Source organism: Carassius carassius, chromosome 24 (genome assembly GCF_963082965.1).
Source record: "Carassius carassius chromosome 24, fCarCar2.1, whole genome shotgun sequence".
Classification (NCBI taxonomy): Eukaryota; Metazoa; Chordata; class Actinopteri; order Cypriniformes; family Cyprinidae; genus Carassius; species Carassius carassius.
In genome coordinates this window covers 16,461,384-16,478,622 of record NC_081778.1, presented here as the reverse complement: position 1 = coordinate 16,478,622, position 17,239 = coordinate 16,461,384, and the positions used below count along the sequence as shown (strand labels likewise).

The 17,239-nt window shown below is 36.1% G+C and overlaps 1 protein-coding gene across 1 annotated transcript in view; it reads right to left on the bottom strand.

Moving 5' to 3' along the window:
• LOC132102978 (neuronal acetylcholine receptor subunit beta-2-like) overlaps positions 1-15,694 on the bottom strand; it is a 31,021-nt gene extending 15,327 nt beyond the window's left edge. The window contains exon 1 of the mRNA XM_059507742.1: positions 15,385-15,694. Within this exon, the coding sequence (XP_059363725.1) occupies positions 15,385-15,430 (46 nt within the window). The 5' untranslated portion in view covers positions 15,431-15,694. The remainder of the gene's footprint in view (positions 1-15,384) is intronic.
• Positions 15,695-17,239: the final 1,545 nt, after the last annotated feature.

The window sequence follows — 17,239 nt, the reverse complement described above, 5'->3', positions numbered from 1 at the left end:
AGGGTTCCCCCCTCCTGTTCTAGGACTCTCTGTGAGTCCCTCTAGTGATTGTGCACTGTAAATCCTGGGCATCGCTTCCAGGTTTATTGGTGTGTGATCTCTGCACGCACGGCATTTTACATTGGGTTCCCGCAGCGTCTTAGCTAAGACGCAGTACGAGAGAACTCTCATAAGAGAACGTACTCGGTTACTAATGTAACCTCGGTTCTCTCTAGAAGAGGGAACGAGTACTGCGTTCTCTGGCGTGCGTACGATTCACTCTGGTTCGCTTCGACGATTAAATAAATCAGGTGAGTCAGCCTTTTCGAGCTCCCTTTATAGGGCTAGGCCACACCCGTTTCGGCTGGAAATGGCATGGAGGGCGCGAGCGCCCTCATTGGTCTGATGTTGCATCAGCCTGCGCTCGATAGGCTTATGCAGTTGCCGCAGAGCAGCCAATGAGCGAGCGAGCCGTCTCGCCTATTGCTGTGTGCTGCTGCAAATGCGTTTTACAATAATTCAAAATTAAGGATAATTTTTTGCTTCAGTGTATCGTGAAAAGAGACTTTTCCCGCAGCCTCTTAGCTAAGACGCAGTACTCGTTCCCTCTTCTAGAGAGAACCGAGGTTACATTAGTAACCGAGTACGTTTCTTTTTTCTTCTTCACTTGTGTTTTTTTGGAAATTCTGTGCAGAAGATGTGTACAGGCACCCTCTACCATATAATAATGAAAACACGGATTCTAGGAATAGCTCAAATATATTAGAATAGAATACATGTAGAATAGAATAAAATATAATTTTTGTAAGTATAAGTCAAGTATACTTAAATGTCATTTTAAGTATATCTATGAGGAGTACATAAAGCCCATTTCTGAGAAGTACATTAAAAGTAAACTAAAAGCATACTTTCCTATTTTTAGCACACATTTTCATAAGGGATGCTTGTAAATGGTAACAGTGCAACAAAACACACGTCAGACATTATAAGCGTTACCAAATAAAACCCAAACAACAGCACATGCAATAAAATACCAAACAATATAATGTGAGCATTATCAAAAGTTTTACCACAAACACAACTTACTGGCTACTAATATCGTGAGACCGCATTTCACATCAAGTAGTAATATCGTGAGATCTCGTGCACTGCTAAAAGCCAGGCGAAACGGCTCTGTATTTATATCAGACACACTGCATTGTTAATTTTGTGTAAAAAAAATTGTTTTATCGAGGGAAAAGATGACACTTATTTCATATATACTGCTCTTTAAAAATTCAAGTACTTTTCAAGTACCTTCTCAAAAATATGTTGAGGGTTTTCCAGGACTTAAATTTCAAAAAGTCAAATTCACGTAGACTACTTTAAGCACTTTGGGCACCTTGTATGAACCCCAATTCAGCTTTTGGCAGGATAGCAGAAAAGCACTGCCACAAATCTCCTTTATTTCTGAGAGGGACAGGCAAGCACCGATCATGCATTGTTATAAAAACCTTGTCGCATGCTTCCAGCAATTGACTAATAGCACCTACAGATCAATCCAGTGAGATGGCTGTATTCATCAAATTAAGTAAAAGCTGTTTTCCCCACTTGAGTCCCACCAATATGAATCAACACAGAACATGGCATATTTGTAATCTTTAGATAAAATGACTATGTACACTTATAACAAACAATTCAAATATTCTCTTTCATATTGCACTATAAGAGACAGTGTAGCATATTGGTCTCCACTTCTCCCATCTTCTTGATTTTTCCTTTCTCAGGGTTAGCATAATTTCCTCTGTCTCTCTCTCTATACTCATTCATCCTATTCTCTGTCTCTGTCTCCCGCTGTCTTATTTTCTTGTCCTTGCTGCTCTTGTTATGTTCAGTGGACAGGAAAGATGTTTCAACTGCACTGATCAATAAAGACTAATCACACAACATTAACTCTCTCTCTTTCTCCTCTGTGCTCATGTCCACCTGTACATGCTCTAAATCTCTCTGTCTCTGTTTAAATGCAGTATCCCCTTTCTGCTCAGTTTCGCCTTTTTTATTGCTCCTGTCTTAAATAGGTTATGACATGAGAAATCAATTTTTCCTTTAAGTTCTGAGTCTGACGTATAAGTGGTCTTTGTACCATGAAGTCATCCTGCAAGTTACAAAACTTAAAATGTCCTCATTGTAAACAGTATTTAATCAATCTCCAAAAACGGCTATAGTGGAATCTGTGACATGACACAGGCAAATATTTTTCTGCTTAAGACATTGATGAATAATTATGCAACATCTCACCAAAGGCCCTGTCCACTGGCGTTCAGCCGCTCTGTCTACACCAGACATTAACGGTGCATTGTGTGAAAAGCAGACAGGACTCATTATAATCCCTGACGCTTTCTACACTTGATGTAGTATACAGATGCAAGTTTAGATTTTGATGTGCAAGTTTTGCAAGTTTTAGATTTTCTCCTCATGCTTGAGCCACTCCTTAAACATAACATAAAAAAAATAATAATACTTTCATGTCATGACCCCTTTAAAAAAGACCATGAGAGATTGAGATAGTGTTACATAACACCTTTACTCATACATTTAAATACCTCTTACATAATCTCTAAGATGTTACGTGTAAAAAATAGAAAACAAAATTAAAAATAAGTTTTTTTATATAGAAGATGAAGTTTATTTTTTTATATGAAGATGCTGCATAACAGATACTTACATATTATAAGAAGACAACATTCAGTAGTAATCAAGGATATCAAACAATCACCTTTTGAACAGAATAATTTGTGTAATTTTAGTATATTTAAATATTTACTGTAACATCATCAGGGCGGAAATAAATAAAAAATTTCAAAAAAAAATCTTCAAATAATGTGTTAACTGTTAAGTAGAACTATAGGCTATATTGGCTTTGTATGCAGAATGCTTGATCAAAAGTCACATTAAATGCTTTTACATTGTTACCAAAAAAAATTCTATTTAATAATAAGAAGAATAAACAAAATGTATCACAATTTCCACAAAAATAAAAATAATTAAATCAGCATATGATTTCTGAAGGATCATGTGACACTGAAGACTGGAGTATAGTGATTGCAGAAAATTCCTCTTTGCATCACAGGAATAAAATAATTTGTAAATATATTCAAGTAGAAAACTGTTATTTTACATTTTATTAATATTTAATAATATTAGTCTTTTTACTGTATTTTTGGTCAAATAAATGTAGCCATGGTGAGCATAAGAGACTTCTTTCAGAAACATTGAAAAATCATACCTCCCCAAAACATTTTTCAACCAAACTTAAAGGGCCCTATTTTATCTAAACGTAAAGTGTAAAGCACACAGCGCAGGTGCACTCAGGGCGTGTCCAAATCCACTTTTGCTATATTAACGATGGAAAAAAGGTTGGCGCGCCCGGGCACATGGTCTAAACGGGTTGTCCCTATTCTCTTAATGAGTAATGGGTGTTTTTTTTGGGCATAACGTGAAATAAACCAATCAGAGTCTCATCTTCCATTCCCTTAAAGAGTCAGTTGCGCTCGTGCCATGACGGATTTGCTATTTACACGGCAGAATTTGGCAAGCACAAAGACAGAACGTGTCTCTGAGATGAAACGGAGATGCTCGTGTGCGAGCAAATAGATAGCCTAATTTTGGTACATGCGATGACTATCTATTATGACATGTAGGCATTTATGTATATATATGTATATATATATATATATATATATATATATATATATATATATATATAGTACAGACCAAAAGTTTGGACACACCTTCTCATTCAAAGAGTTTTCTTTATTTTCATGACAGTATTTGTGTTTATAATCAGTAATTATTTCCCCACTGGATGCAACAAATGCCTCAATTGTAATGGGTTTTAGTAGTTTTGTCTGGTTGTGCAGGGAGACACACTTGAGGTATTTGGCCAAATAATATATGCCAAATATATATATATATATATGTGTGTGTGTGTGTGTGTGTGTGTGTGTGTAATTAGCCTACAAAAAATCTTATGCATTGCAATCCTTGAATTTTTTATATTTGGCATGTTTGTGTGCTGCTGTGCGTCCCTGTGTTTAATAAGCAGCGTGTACACCTTGTTGCCGACCCGCCTATACTAACACGCTATTTAAATAACAAAGAACTAACATTGCGCCAGCCTTTAGACCAGGTTTGAGTTGGTCTATGGCACAGTCTATTTTTAGCTCCTTAAAATAGCATTGCGCTAGCAATGCGCCTGAACATTCGCCTTTAATCAAGCTCTAGAAACAGCTACAGCCATTCAGTCTCTTCACACAAACATGTTAGATAGAACTGGGCATACCTGTTCTGTTTCAGAATTATAATATACAAAGCAAAGTTCATATAGAAAAGGTTAACTGATCTTGACTGGCCTGCACAAAGCTTGAACTCCACTGAACATCTTTGGGGATGAATTAAGATCACAACTGCACATAAATAGGAGCAAATCCCTGGATCAGTGTTCCTTCCTCAAGTATAAAGCCTTCCTAGAAGACTGAAAGCTATTATTCGTAACAGCAGAAGACCAACCCCTTATGTATGTCCAGTGTTGGGGAGTAACTAGTTACATGTAACGGCGTTACGTAATTTAATTACAAAATTATTGTAACTGTAATTAGTTACAGTTACTAAGAAAAAATGAGTAATTAAATTACAGTTACTTATGAAATTTTTTATGATTACAAAGGGGATTACATTTGAATATTTACACACATCCACATACAGATTTAACTGATTTCTTTCCCAAATTGCACTGACTACTCTGAGACATACCGCCCTAATAATCTCCGGGATGCTGAAACACAGTCTGGTTCGTAGAATCCAGTCATAAAAACGGAATGCCTAACGCGGATGGAATATGCCACATTTTTGATGATTAAATCAAAAGTAGGTCAGTACACTTGAATCAAAACATGACATTGACTAGTGTCTGTGAATATTAAGCCCCAAAAATGCAATATATGACTTGCACATTCTGCGTGTTTGTGGAAATCAGGCGCGGACTGGACACCGGGAGAACCGGGACAATTCCCGGTGGCCTGGCAGACGATTTTGCCCGCTATTTAATATCATTATTGTATAATTGCCTGCCGAATGTACTAAAGCGATCATTTGCGAATCCGCCATTTGATAAATAAATCTCTAATAAATCATGAAGTGTTAGTCAGGACTCGCGCGCTCTCCGCGCCTAACGGTTTGGATCAGACTCAGAGTAGCCTAATCAATGCGAGAGAGAGAGAGAGAGAGAGAGAGAGAGAAAGAGAAAGAAAGAAAGAATAGAGTGGACAGCTGGAGCAGAGAAGCAGAACTACAGGTCAGGTCAGTTTCATCTGTAAAGATGCTTTTTTGTCTTTGTTTTTTTATTTATTTAATCAAGCAGCAGCACGTTGCTCATCAGTCATCACTCAAAATACTATATAAAGGACATCATTATTATCTGTTGTAATGTTACAGTAGTAATTTAGCTGAAAAAAAAATTCTGATTTTTTTATTATTGGTTTAGGGGGAGCTACGACAGACAACAACACAACCCTTACGAAAATTAACATTTTAATATTTAACTATAATTCCAGAGAAAATGGTTACTATTGTTTAACTGTGATAATCAAACATGTAAAATTATTTTACAAATGTATTTATTTAAAAATAAATACAAATCCATTTACAAAAAAACAAAAACAAAACAAGGTTATTTTACTTTTATATAGCCTTATAAAAGCATGGTAATTGTTTGTAAGGGAAAAACATGACTCGTGTACAGTATTAGGATTTTTCTATAAAGATATTGTAGTATTGTAGAGTATTGTATTGTAAAGTATAGTTTTGTTCAATCTTGAGTATTAAAGTCATGAGAGAGATGGATAACAGGGCAAAATAAAGAGACTGAAGAGAAAAATGGAAGTGAAGGTGCAGTTCAGGAGAGAACTTTTAATTATGTTGCATGTCCCCAAATTAAAGATTTAAACCTTTTTTTATGTCAGGTCCATACAAAAAATAGTTTTTTCCATGAATTTGTTTGTATGAGTTTGAATTTTCTTCCCAGTCCGCCCCTCCTGTAAATTAATGGCAAAGACATGGTTTCATTTACTACACATAGGCCTACTGAAGCTCGCAGTGTTTTCAACCTCTGCTGCCTCAATATAGGAGTACACGAACACATAAACATAATTTCTAGAACGGCTCTGTGTCACTTCATGTGCATTTTACTTATTTTGAGAAAACTATCATCATATACAGAGACAGCAGTTTTAAAAAAACACCAATGTTTCAGGAGTTTACTATACAGAATATGACACATGCTTATTAGATAACTGTATTTAAGTTGATGTATATGCTTTTATTTATTATTCTTTAATTTTCACAAATTTAGAAAAGTAATCAAAAAGTACTCAAAAGTAATTAGTTACATTACTTTAATAAAGTAATTGAAAAAGTTACACTACTATTACATTTTAAACAGGGTAACTTGTAATCTGTAACCTATTACATTTCCAAAGTAACCTTCCCAACACTGTGTATGTCCATGGTTTTGAAATGACTGTTGATGTTCAGCAAATGCTGCAGTGACTATCCTCATTTCTCTCTCTTCCCTCCCTCTCTCCTTTTTAAGACAATGTTGTGCTGTGTTGTGTCGAGGCAGAAGGTATTTTAATAAATCAGCATGTTTTCTCTTCATCTTTGATCCTCTCCCTGTGAGTTTGCTGTGCTATATAAAGCCATGCAGTGGGGTGCTGTCTTTTCCTTTATAAGTGCTTATAATGTTTCCATGTGCTTTGGCTTGTGTGGAGAAAAATATTTTTGTGGAAACCAGGGGGCAATTGTGACATATTTTACATTTTCATTAATAACTCACAGACTAAACTACTAGTTTAAATGCCATCTCTTGGTATGAGAAACATGTGCCCAAAGCAGCAATACCACATATACTGTATAAAGAATTTGATCTGCCATGAATATGTTTTCAAAGCAAATAATAATGTTTTTATTTTAAATAATATAAATAATTTTATTAAATAAGCCTAATATATATTTTAGTAAATTATATTGACCAACTACAGGACATTGTCATTTATCAATCCATGTAGTATCCACATAGAAATTTTCACACATTTTTTATAAATTCCTTACAAAATATAATGACCGCAATCATTTTTACATCATTTTCTTTCAAAGACATAACCCACCAAAAATATATATAAATTGTCATAATTTAAAAGAAAAAATACTATGGAAGTAAATGGGAACTAAAATGTTTTGTTTACCAACATTCTACAAAATATATATATATTTTTTTTGTTCAGCAAAAGTAAGTCATACAGGTTTGGAACAGCATGAGGATAAATAAATGATGACAAAATGTTAATTTTTGGGTGGACTACACCTTTATTCTTTTCCCCAGTCTTTATAAACCACATTTATGTAGGTTAGTTCACATACTAGGGCAATATTGACGAGCCTCTTCTCGCTGACTAAAGGTTCGTCGACTATTAGGAGGCAGCTCTTTAGTCGACGAGAAGAGGCTTGGTCGACTAAAATTTTATTAGTCACTTAGTCGCAGAAAAAAAACACAGGAAGTGGTGAGGTCACGCAGTCTGTGACAGACAGAACATTAACGGCTCAAATATAGCTTATCATCTCAAATATGTAAGTAGTAGCAACTTTACATGGCCGCTCAATCTAATGTTAACCTAGAAAAATGTGCGCTATTCAAGTGTCTTTGCGGAGGGTGAAAGCTGAACAGATTGCGCGCTCACAGCAGGACAGATGGAGGCGCCGATCTGGTCACTTGCTCTTAAAATAGTCTGTCATTTTGGTCATACAGATAAGAGTAATACATCTTTTGAATCTGTAAAGCCTCTATATTTATTTGTGTGCACTCACAATAACAACAAAACATTGTGCTTTTGTAAAATAATGAAAGCAAACAGGATGTGCTTTCTGCCGTCTCGGCCTCTGTGAATTTGAGCGCTTAACTCTGTGTATACTTGCTTTACAGACATGAGAGAACTGGCAAGAGCCGCCACTGCACATGCATATACACATTTATTCATACACATATAAATATATAGAATTTTAATGAATGAATGAAATATTAAAGATGTCAAACATATAAAAAAGCTCATTTGCATGTAGTTTTTATGCTGTACATTCAGCTGTAAGTAGCTTCTAAATATCCCCTGCACAAAATAGTCTCTCCATACAGGGTATTCTATACATATTTGTGCTATATTTATTCGTTGCATTTCTACATTACATGCCTTCGGAGAGAAGTCGATTCAGTAGGAATAGGATGATGTATTTTAGACAGATGCTTAGAGCTGATGGTATTGATCTGAGCACTCATAACGGTGAAAGCTTGCAAAGATGGGCCAAACAAATTGCTGGCCATAGAATGCTATTGTGTTACATCACATTCACATTGCATCACACATACCGCATCCATTCCACCAGGACACAAGGGGAGTCGGCTTCATAAACTCATCTGGCTGACATTGTCTTCTTTACAGGATAATCCTGCCTGACAATATGTCTCCAAATTCTACCTGTCAGAATTTGATTTTGATGTCACTTTTTCATTTACCAGAGGAATTAGAAATTACTCAAAATCATTATTTCAGATTTTGTCATTTTATATTATATAATGTAATAAGAATCATATGTAGATGTTCTTTCATTCTGTGCAATAAAACCGCATTAGCATTGCTGAAATATGCATGAAACGTAATCGCAGCATTTGTGCACATCAGCCTTTAAGCAGTTCAACAACACTCTTATTCAGCTTTGAGTGTACAGTGCCCTCTTTAAATGTGCTGTAAAAGGATTAATAGCACTCTGGACCTGTTTCATTGTTATGCTTCCCTTCATACATTTTCTGCTGTTTCTGGCTTCCTTCTGTACCATCCCTATATGCTCCATAGACACAAAATGGTTCTGAAAATTGAGTGTTTACAATTAGTCCAGCTTGTGTTGTTATGTCTGGCTGACTTGGAATGGCTTGTCTGAGCTTGTTTGTGCTCATCTAAAATGAACATTGGCTTGGCAACACATGGGCACATCTGGATTAAAACGGCAGCTCATCAGAAATTAATACACCTGACCATCGAGGCCCTGTTGTCCTACTTTTGTTTAAATATTTAACGTAAAGAAATGCATTAATTATTATTAAGTGTTGACCACCACAATAGTACATTTATAGGTGTTTTATTTTGCTTCAGCAATGTATAATCCATATTAATATAAAAAGAAATTTCTGTATTCATATTTATTAGATTTCTTTCTCAAGTAATAATTTTATTTTGAATACATTAAAAACTGAATTTGATGAATATAATATCGCGCACTCTTTAATTAATCTATAGCTGTTTTAGCTGTTTAGCTTGTTCTTCATAGTCAAATTATAAAGCTCTACTGTTAAAAGCCTTTTGCCATGGCATCCAAAAAGCTAAAGGTTAAAAGCCTCTTTTTCTCTCCACATGACTTGCTTGCGTTCTCTTTCTGTCCCCCAGGAAAATTCTTGACATCTCAGGAAACATCATAGTCTGTCTTTCTCCACAAATAATCTGGACATGTGTTTTGCCTGATGACAGAACATAATGAACAAAAGGTCATCACAGAATAAATAAGGTAATGAGTTCTGAATATTCATAAGGTCTTTGCTGAATCAGATTTCCATGCTGTTTACCTCACTTTTTTCAACATTTATGGCAATTCATATTGTCTTTCTAAATCATGAAAAAAAAGGTTTTTACAGAAATAAAATATTTCTTTAACGTCAACCAAAAACTGAAGAAGCTCAATGTACTGTATAGTACTGTATAATATACAAGTATGTCAATGGTTATTTCATGGCTTGTCAATGAAAGTATGTGAATACAGAAATATGTGTGTAAATACATTAATATGGTACCATAATGCATTGTATTTGTTACCATGCAGCCAGCTTAAAAATGCAACAATCTGTTTCTCTTCCTCTGTCTGTTTAAGGGGTCCATGGCATGAAAAGGCTGAAGACCTAGATTTAGAAGAATTAGATTTACTCTAATTTTACTTTTTTGACAGATATTCCAACTACTGTAGAAGATTAGCCTGCAAGACATGCTGGTTAGATATCTGTGTGAAATTGAAACCTGAGTGAAATCTCAGTATCATTTGCTGGCTGTTGAAATGGTCTGTGGATCAGAGATATGAGAGCAGACCAGAGTGCTAGATCACTGCCTTATCTAGATGGGCTAAAGTGTTGAGCCAGCATGAATGACATAGAGATCAGATGAGAAGAGCACAGTGTAAGCATGTTAAATGCACATATAAGCCACAATCTACATGAAACAGCGAGAGAGAGAGAAAGAGAGAGAGAGAGAGACAGAGAGAGATGAAAGATAAATAGAAAGGAAAGAAAAATATGTTTTTTTGATTTCAATGGATTTTTAAGCTTACCAAGGCTGCATTTTTTGGATCAAAAATACAGTAAAAACATTCATATTGTGAAAAATTATTCAAATTTGAAAGTACTATTTTTTACTTTTTTATAAATAAATGTTAATTTGAAAAATAAATAAAATAAATAAATAAATGTTATTTAAAAAAATAGATATAAATGTCTTCATTGTCACTTTTAATCATTTTAATGTGCCCTTGGTACATAAAAGTAGACATAAAAAATAATAATAATGATAATAAATAAATAAATTGAATGTACACCAAACTTTTAAAGTAGTGTAGATTTATAAAAGATGATTATCATTTCATGCTCATTTCATTCTTACATTTCATTGTAAACCACATATATCTTTTACATGCAATTTCAATGCATGGGACCTTAACAGCTTCAAAAATCATGCAAACTTCAGAGCAAAAGTAGCATAAAATTGTCCATAAAGCTTAAAATGTATATATTCGAAATCTTCCTAACACTACTTGGTGTGTTCATGAGAGAAGTGATGTCCGATTGGCGAACAAATAGTTCTTTTGAGCAAGATCATTTCAACTAATCATTTGATCCAGTTCACAAAACCGCTCTGAATGATTTGTTCACGAATTGACTGATCAAGTTCTAGATGACTCAATAATCCAGTTGCAGCAGTTCTATGGTCCCACAGAATATATCAGCAAAAGACTTTAACTTGATCTGTTTTTCAACCACAGCCATTGTATGGCTTTATACAGATGTATAATACAGCGCACAAATGGACGGATCATCTTCACGAGGCTAATGAGCACAAATTGGATGGAAAATAATCTCCCTTTAGATTTCCACGCAAGAAAGTAAGCCATACAGGTTTGGAACGACATGAGTGTGAGTAAATGATGACAGAACTTTAATTTCTGAGTGAAAAATTAATTTGAACTATAAGTGGTATAGTTCATAGGCATGGTGGGGTTTGTGATTGGTATATGTACTAAAAGTAGATGCCAGAATGTCCTTGAAAGTCCTTTGAGAGTCAGTGTGTTTAACCAAAAGTAAGGGAGAGACACAGACTCTGTGAGGGGGAGTGTGTGTGCACTGAGGTGTGAATAATAAACACTAAAAATAGACCAGGAGGTGAACCTCCCATCCGCACCTACACTCACTACTCTTTATTGACCCCTCAAAATACACATCTCTTTATGCGTGTGTGCAAATGGGAAAGACAGTGATACACGCATGGGCAAGTTTGCGTAAATGTAATTTGATTAGTTTGCAAGCCTGCAGCTTTGAGATCTGTCTCGTTCTTGAAGAAACACACCAAACGCTGTCCACTGATTCTCACTTGACTGTTCCACATCCACTTCCAGCATCACTGTCTCTTCTCTCAGTGTGCTCTGTTTGAAAACATCCATCCATCTCATCTTTAACTTATGTAGTGGTATGTTGTAAAGGTGATTCCTGTGTTCGAGTTTGTAACAGAGCTATAATGCAGGAGGTGGAGAGGGCTCGACCCTCTGTGTCTCCACCATCGATCTGACGGTAGATAAAGGTGGGCCATAAGTCATTCCACAACAGATTTTGTCATATTTTATGGCTCCCTCAAGGCAGAATGTGAATTTAGTCCAAATCATTGCCAAATCTGCTCTTCCTTAATAAAGAGGCCAAATAGAACCACGTTCAACGAAGCAGAGTCAGGACCGACTTGCTGACATCAGTTACAGTTAATACGTGGGCAGAATGGACAAGGTGAGAGGAATTGAATATTGATTCATCATATATTTTGACTGGGTGGGTGCCTATGAATACTGTGCCTTCCTATCACTATATGACTTTACAGCACTTTTTGCTGCAAAAACTTGTTTTGCCAGGTAGCAAAAATGTATCTATCTATCTATCTATCTATCTATCTATCTATCTATCTATCTATCTATCTATCTATCTATCTATCTATCTATCTATCTATCTATCTATCTAAATACCAATAATACATTTTATTTAATATTACTGACTCACACAGATTTCATTGTTAACTAAGTTATATTGAACTTATACTAAATAAATTAAGTAAAATGTGGTGGATGCAGTGCTATAAAGGGATAGTTCACCCAAAAATGAAAATTCTATCCTTTACTCACCCTCATGTCATTCCAAACACAAAATACTTTCATTCTTTTTCATTCATCAACACAAATGAAGATATTTTTGATGAAACCTGAGAGATTTTAGTCCCTCGATTTAAAATCCACTGCACCAAACATTGACACTTCAAATATAAGTAAATTATGTAAATAAATTATATGTACATTTGAAAATAAATCTCATGATCACAGAATTTACATTTTTGGGTGAACTTTCCCTTTAAACTTTCCACTGCAATATTTTATAGTAGTTCAGCAACAGAACAGAAACTTAAAATTGGTAATGCATAGCATGGCAACTTTTATTCTGACAAGAGTTTTATTATCTAAAATACCATAAAATACCATATTTCTCAAAAGATGATCTCAAGAGTATAGAGTGTAGGGTTTTAGCTGAACAAGAGCTAAACTTGTCCTACAGGTCAGTGCTTGTAACCTGATGGCACTTAATGAGAAAACAGGCCACAGACCACTGCTATTATCCTTATGTGTGTATTACTGTACATAACCCTAATCATTTAGACACTGGATACATGTCTGTTCATCACCTTTTTTAGTCCTCTTTAGTTAATGGTTATCTAATATGATTGGGTGGGTTACTGAATTAACTGCCTAATAATACACTAGTAAGTATAATACACAATGCTAATGTACTAGTACTAAATCTATCGTTATGTTGCTGCTAAGAGAATCTAAACATGCTTATACCACGAGGAAAACAGGGCTGTGGGATAGTGGCGCAAGGACCCTCCTCTTTTTTTGACCCTAACAAACCCTTTCACCACACATCAGACGGTTACTCGTTCTTTTACTCATTTACTTGTAGTCAAAGTTAATTAACTGAATTAGCCTTCTGGGGTCTGACACTTAGAAAGGAGGACCTAAGCCGATTTCCACCAGCCCGCGATAATTGTGTGTGTGTGTGTGTGTGTGTGTGTGCGCACATGCACATTGATTTATTTTTTCTTTAATACTAAGCTTGTTCAGTTATAATTCTTGTTCTAACAATATGTTTCTAACAAGGGAATTGCAACCATTACATCATCACATTTTTTGCAGGTCAGCTGTGGTAAGATCTAAATAATCTGGATTTAAATGAAACGTTGTTTAAAAATGACTGAATTATCCAGACTGTATTAGGTTACACCAACAATAGATTGTTAAAGATCATCAGGTATCTCTTTACATTTTACAAATTACTTTTTTATTTTTACAAATCTGACTTATAATCATAATTATTATTTTTATGTTTGGGTGTGAAGTAACATTTACTTCACCATTAAAGGAATAGTTCACACAAAAATAACAATTTACTGAAAACTGACTCACCCTCAGGCCATCCATTCACTGGAAGTATTAAGGATTGTGTTATTATGGTTTACAGACTCATTGTTTGGATAAAAAAAAAAAACTTAATAATTGACTTATTTCTTACAAACTTGCAAGATTTTAACTGACAGACTGAATTATTGTGATGTTTTAATCAGCTGTTTGGACTCTCATTCTGACGGCACCCATTCACTGCAGAAGATAAACTGGTGAGCAAGTGATGCAATGCTAAATTAATCAAAATCTGTTCTGATGAAGAAACAAACTCATCTTGAATGACCTGAGGGTGAGTACATTTTTTTTAGCAAATTTTTATTTTGGAGTCCTTTACTTTTTAACCTCTTTTGATCATTCAACTGTCCTGTTTATACAGTAACTGACCAAAGTAGTATCAAGTACCTCTAAATTATTTTCTGATTCCAGGAGATACCGTTTCTGTATGTAAAATAATATACCTCTGTCCACTGTAATGGACTTTGATATGTAATAACTGGGCATTTCAATGGGAATTTCCATAAAATTTTATTGCGATTACCTTTAATCATGATTTATTTACAAAAAATTAATTGTGTGATTTTATTAAATTATATAAATTCAGAGCAACAGCAGCAGGGATTTATACTAAAGACAGCAAGATATGTGTGAAAATGTGCGTGATGGGTAATATAATTAATAACATAATTCATTATGATAACCATACTATATGTTTTATTATAGTTTTTTATTTTATATCAAGAAATTGTCATTTATTTGATGATGAATTTACAATACAACCCTAAATTCATGGCGGCAGATGTGTAACATCTGGATTAGAATCATTGCATTCTTGTTTTGAAGCAAAAAGAAACATCCAACTTTCCTTAGTGATTTAATAATGCATGCATCAGGCGGTTAAAGACCCATGCCTAATGTTTCCACACGCACACTTCAAGCCATTTCTGCAACCTCGCTTTATGAACATGGCAATTTAACACAAGCTTTGCAACTATACCCGATCCATTCCTGCAAGGTAGTGCTGAGTGATAGACACAAATTAAATGTTATCTTCGTCGAGATGTGACCACAGAGAGACTTTAAAAATCACATCTCAGCAGCTGTGGCGGTTGCGGCTCATTGCAATAATGATGTTTATTATCATCCAGGCTTACAGTGCCATAACCGCTGCTCAGCACTTCTGCGCACAAAGAGAAACGCCGCCGTGATTTTATATTAATGCGCTACAGCACGCGCTGTGCGCAACTTACAAGACGACAGGAAATATGGACATAATTAACACTCAGGTCACACATGAAATATTACCACATTACCAGAGTGACTGTATTAGTACTGGATTCATATTCCACCGCCCAGCATCTCTCCATCTCCAAAAGAGCTACGGTTTGCTTCCAAACATCCATTCTTCTATATCAATATCATATATGACTGTGCTCGTGCAGCAACCTGCATTACGTTCTTTTGGTTTCGCGAATAAAAGCCTCAGAGTAGCGCTTCACCTGCTTTGACCAGATAACTTACTTTTCACAATGGCGAGGATGCAGAAGAGCGTCCACAGTGCCATCATCTCAGCGAGGACGGGGAAGCATCTGCCGCGCGTGAACTGCTCTCTCTCCCGTGCGCGCGTTTGGTCGTGCGTATCGGAGCGTGACTTTGTCGAGGTGGACGCGCGCGAGAAGATATTTTCTTTTTTCTCGACGTTATTCGGTACCTGGCATCGTAACTTCAGCGGCTGTAGGTTGCCGAACGCGTGATTTTCCCCAGCGATGGAGTGGGAACGGTTTTATGAGCAGCCAGGTAGATGAAGGACTAGTCGCGGTGCGCGAGAGGAGATGTGACGAGATGACAGAAACTGCGAAGGGGAGGGGCGGGGGGAGGCAGGCATACCTCAGATTCCCCTTCACTACATCCGGTTACATAGAATGGGTTTTTTTTTTCTTTCTTTTTTTTTCTTTTCTTCACAGGACACTTACCATTTCCTTTACAAGGTCATTTGGTCCACCTGAAGACTCGCAGTGCGTCTCAGAAGAGGCTTTAAGTTTCAGTGACAGTACATTCTGTGGAAATATCAAAACCAGTTTCTCTGTCTAACTATGACTTGAAAAGTAATCAAAATATTTGAGATTACAATTACAATTTCCAAAATAAAGTAGTCATTAAAGGTGTGACTCATTCTATTGTAGATCTACTTCCATCAAAATTGTCATCATAAGTGATGGAGAATCGCAAGCAATCACAGACAGTTCTGTTGCAGAGAAGTTCATTATGTGAGAAGTGTTTGAATTATAAGGTTAATTACTATAGTTTCTCTATCTTAAACACTTTTTTATGATTGCAAAACATAAAATAACAAACATAATAATTGTTTATTATTTTTTTAACACGGTAGAATACCAAATTTCCCCCATTTTAAGAGATATACAGTAAGGATCTTTTGGTCTATTTTCATCTTCTTTGTTTGAAATCAATAGGTTGCACTTCAGTACGTTTACAGTACAATCTTATATATATATATACATGGACAGGAGACGAGAGATCCAAACGCAGTGTGGTTTAATGGGTAATCCAAATCAGAATCCAACAAGCAGGGGTCAAAACCAGAAATCAATCCAAACAAACAAACAATAGGGATAGGAACAGGAATAGGAACTGGAACAGGAAACTCGGAAGGTGAGGAAACTGGGTGACGGAATGAAAGGACTCCATCAAGACAAACAGAAAAAGACCGGTTAATAGTGTCACGTCTGGTGGTTCAAGAAACACGGAGAGATCCAAGTGCAGGTATGTGACTTTATTAAAGGGGCAATCCAAAGAATAAACAGTCCAGGCAGGGTCAAAACCAGAGAATCCAAACATAAACCAAAACAGATAAGAACACACAGCAAGGTCAAGACAACGGGTTTAACATGAACATTAAACAAGGACTCCGTAACACAGACTCAGACAGACCGGGTATAAATACACAGAAGGATAATGAGGGAACAGGAGACAGGTGGGGAACAATCAATTACTAACAAGGAGGAAGGTGACCAAATAAGGGAACAGGAAGTGATAAGGTGACAGACACCGTGAGAAAGGGGGACATCTAGTGGAAACCCAGGGACACAACCCAGACCCTGTGACAGTACCCCCCCTCTACGGAGCGGCTCCCAGACGCTCCACGACAGACACAAAACAGAGACCAGGAGGGAGGCGGACAGGTGGAGGCTCAGGGGGAGGGACGGAGGGCCAGAAAAAAAAAATCATGGCGAACAGATAACAGAAGTGTAGACACAAAACTGAGAGATCAGGAGGGAGGAGGACCGGAGGAGGTTCAGGGGGAGGGACGGAGGGCCAGGCTCACAGAGAGGAACAGGGACAGACATTAACACAAAAA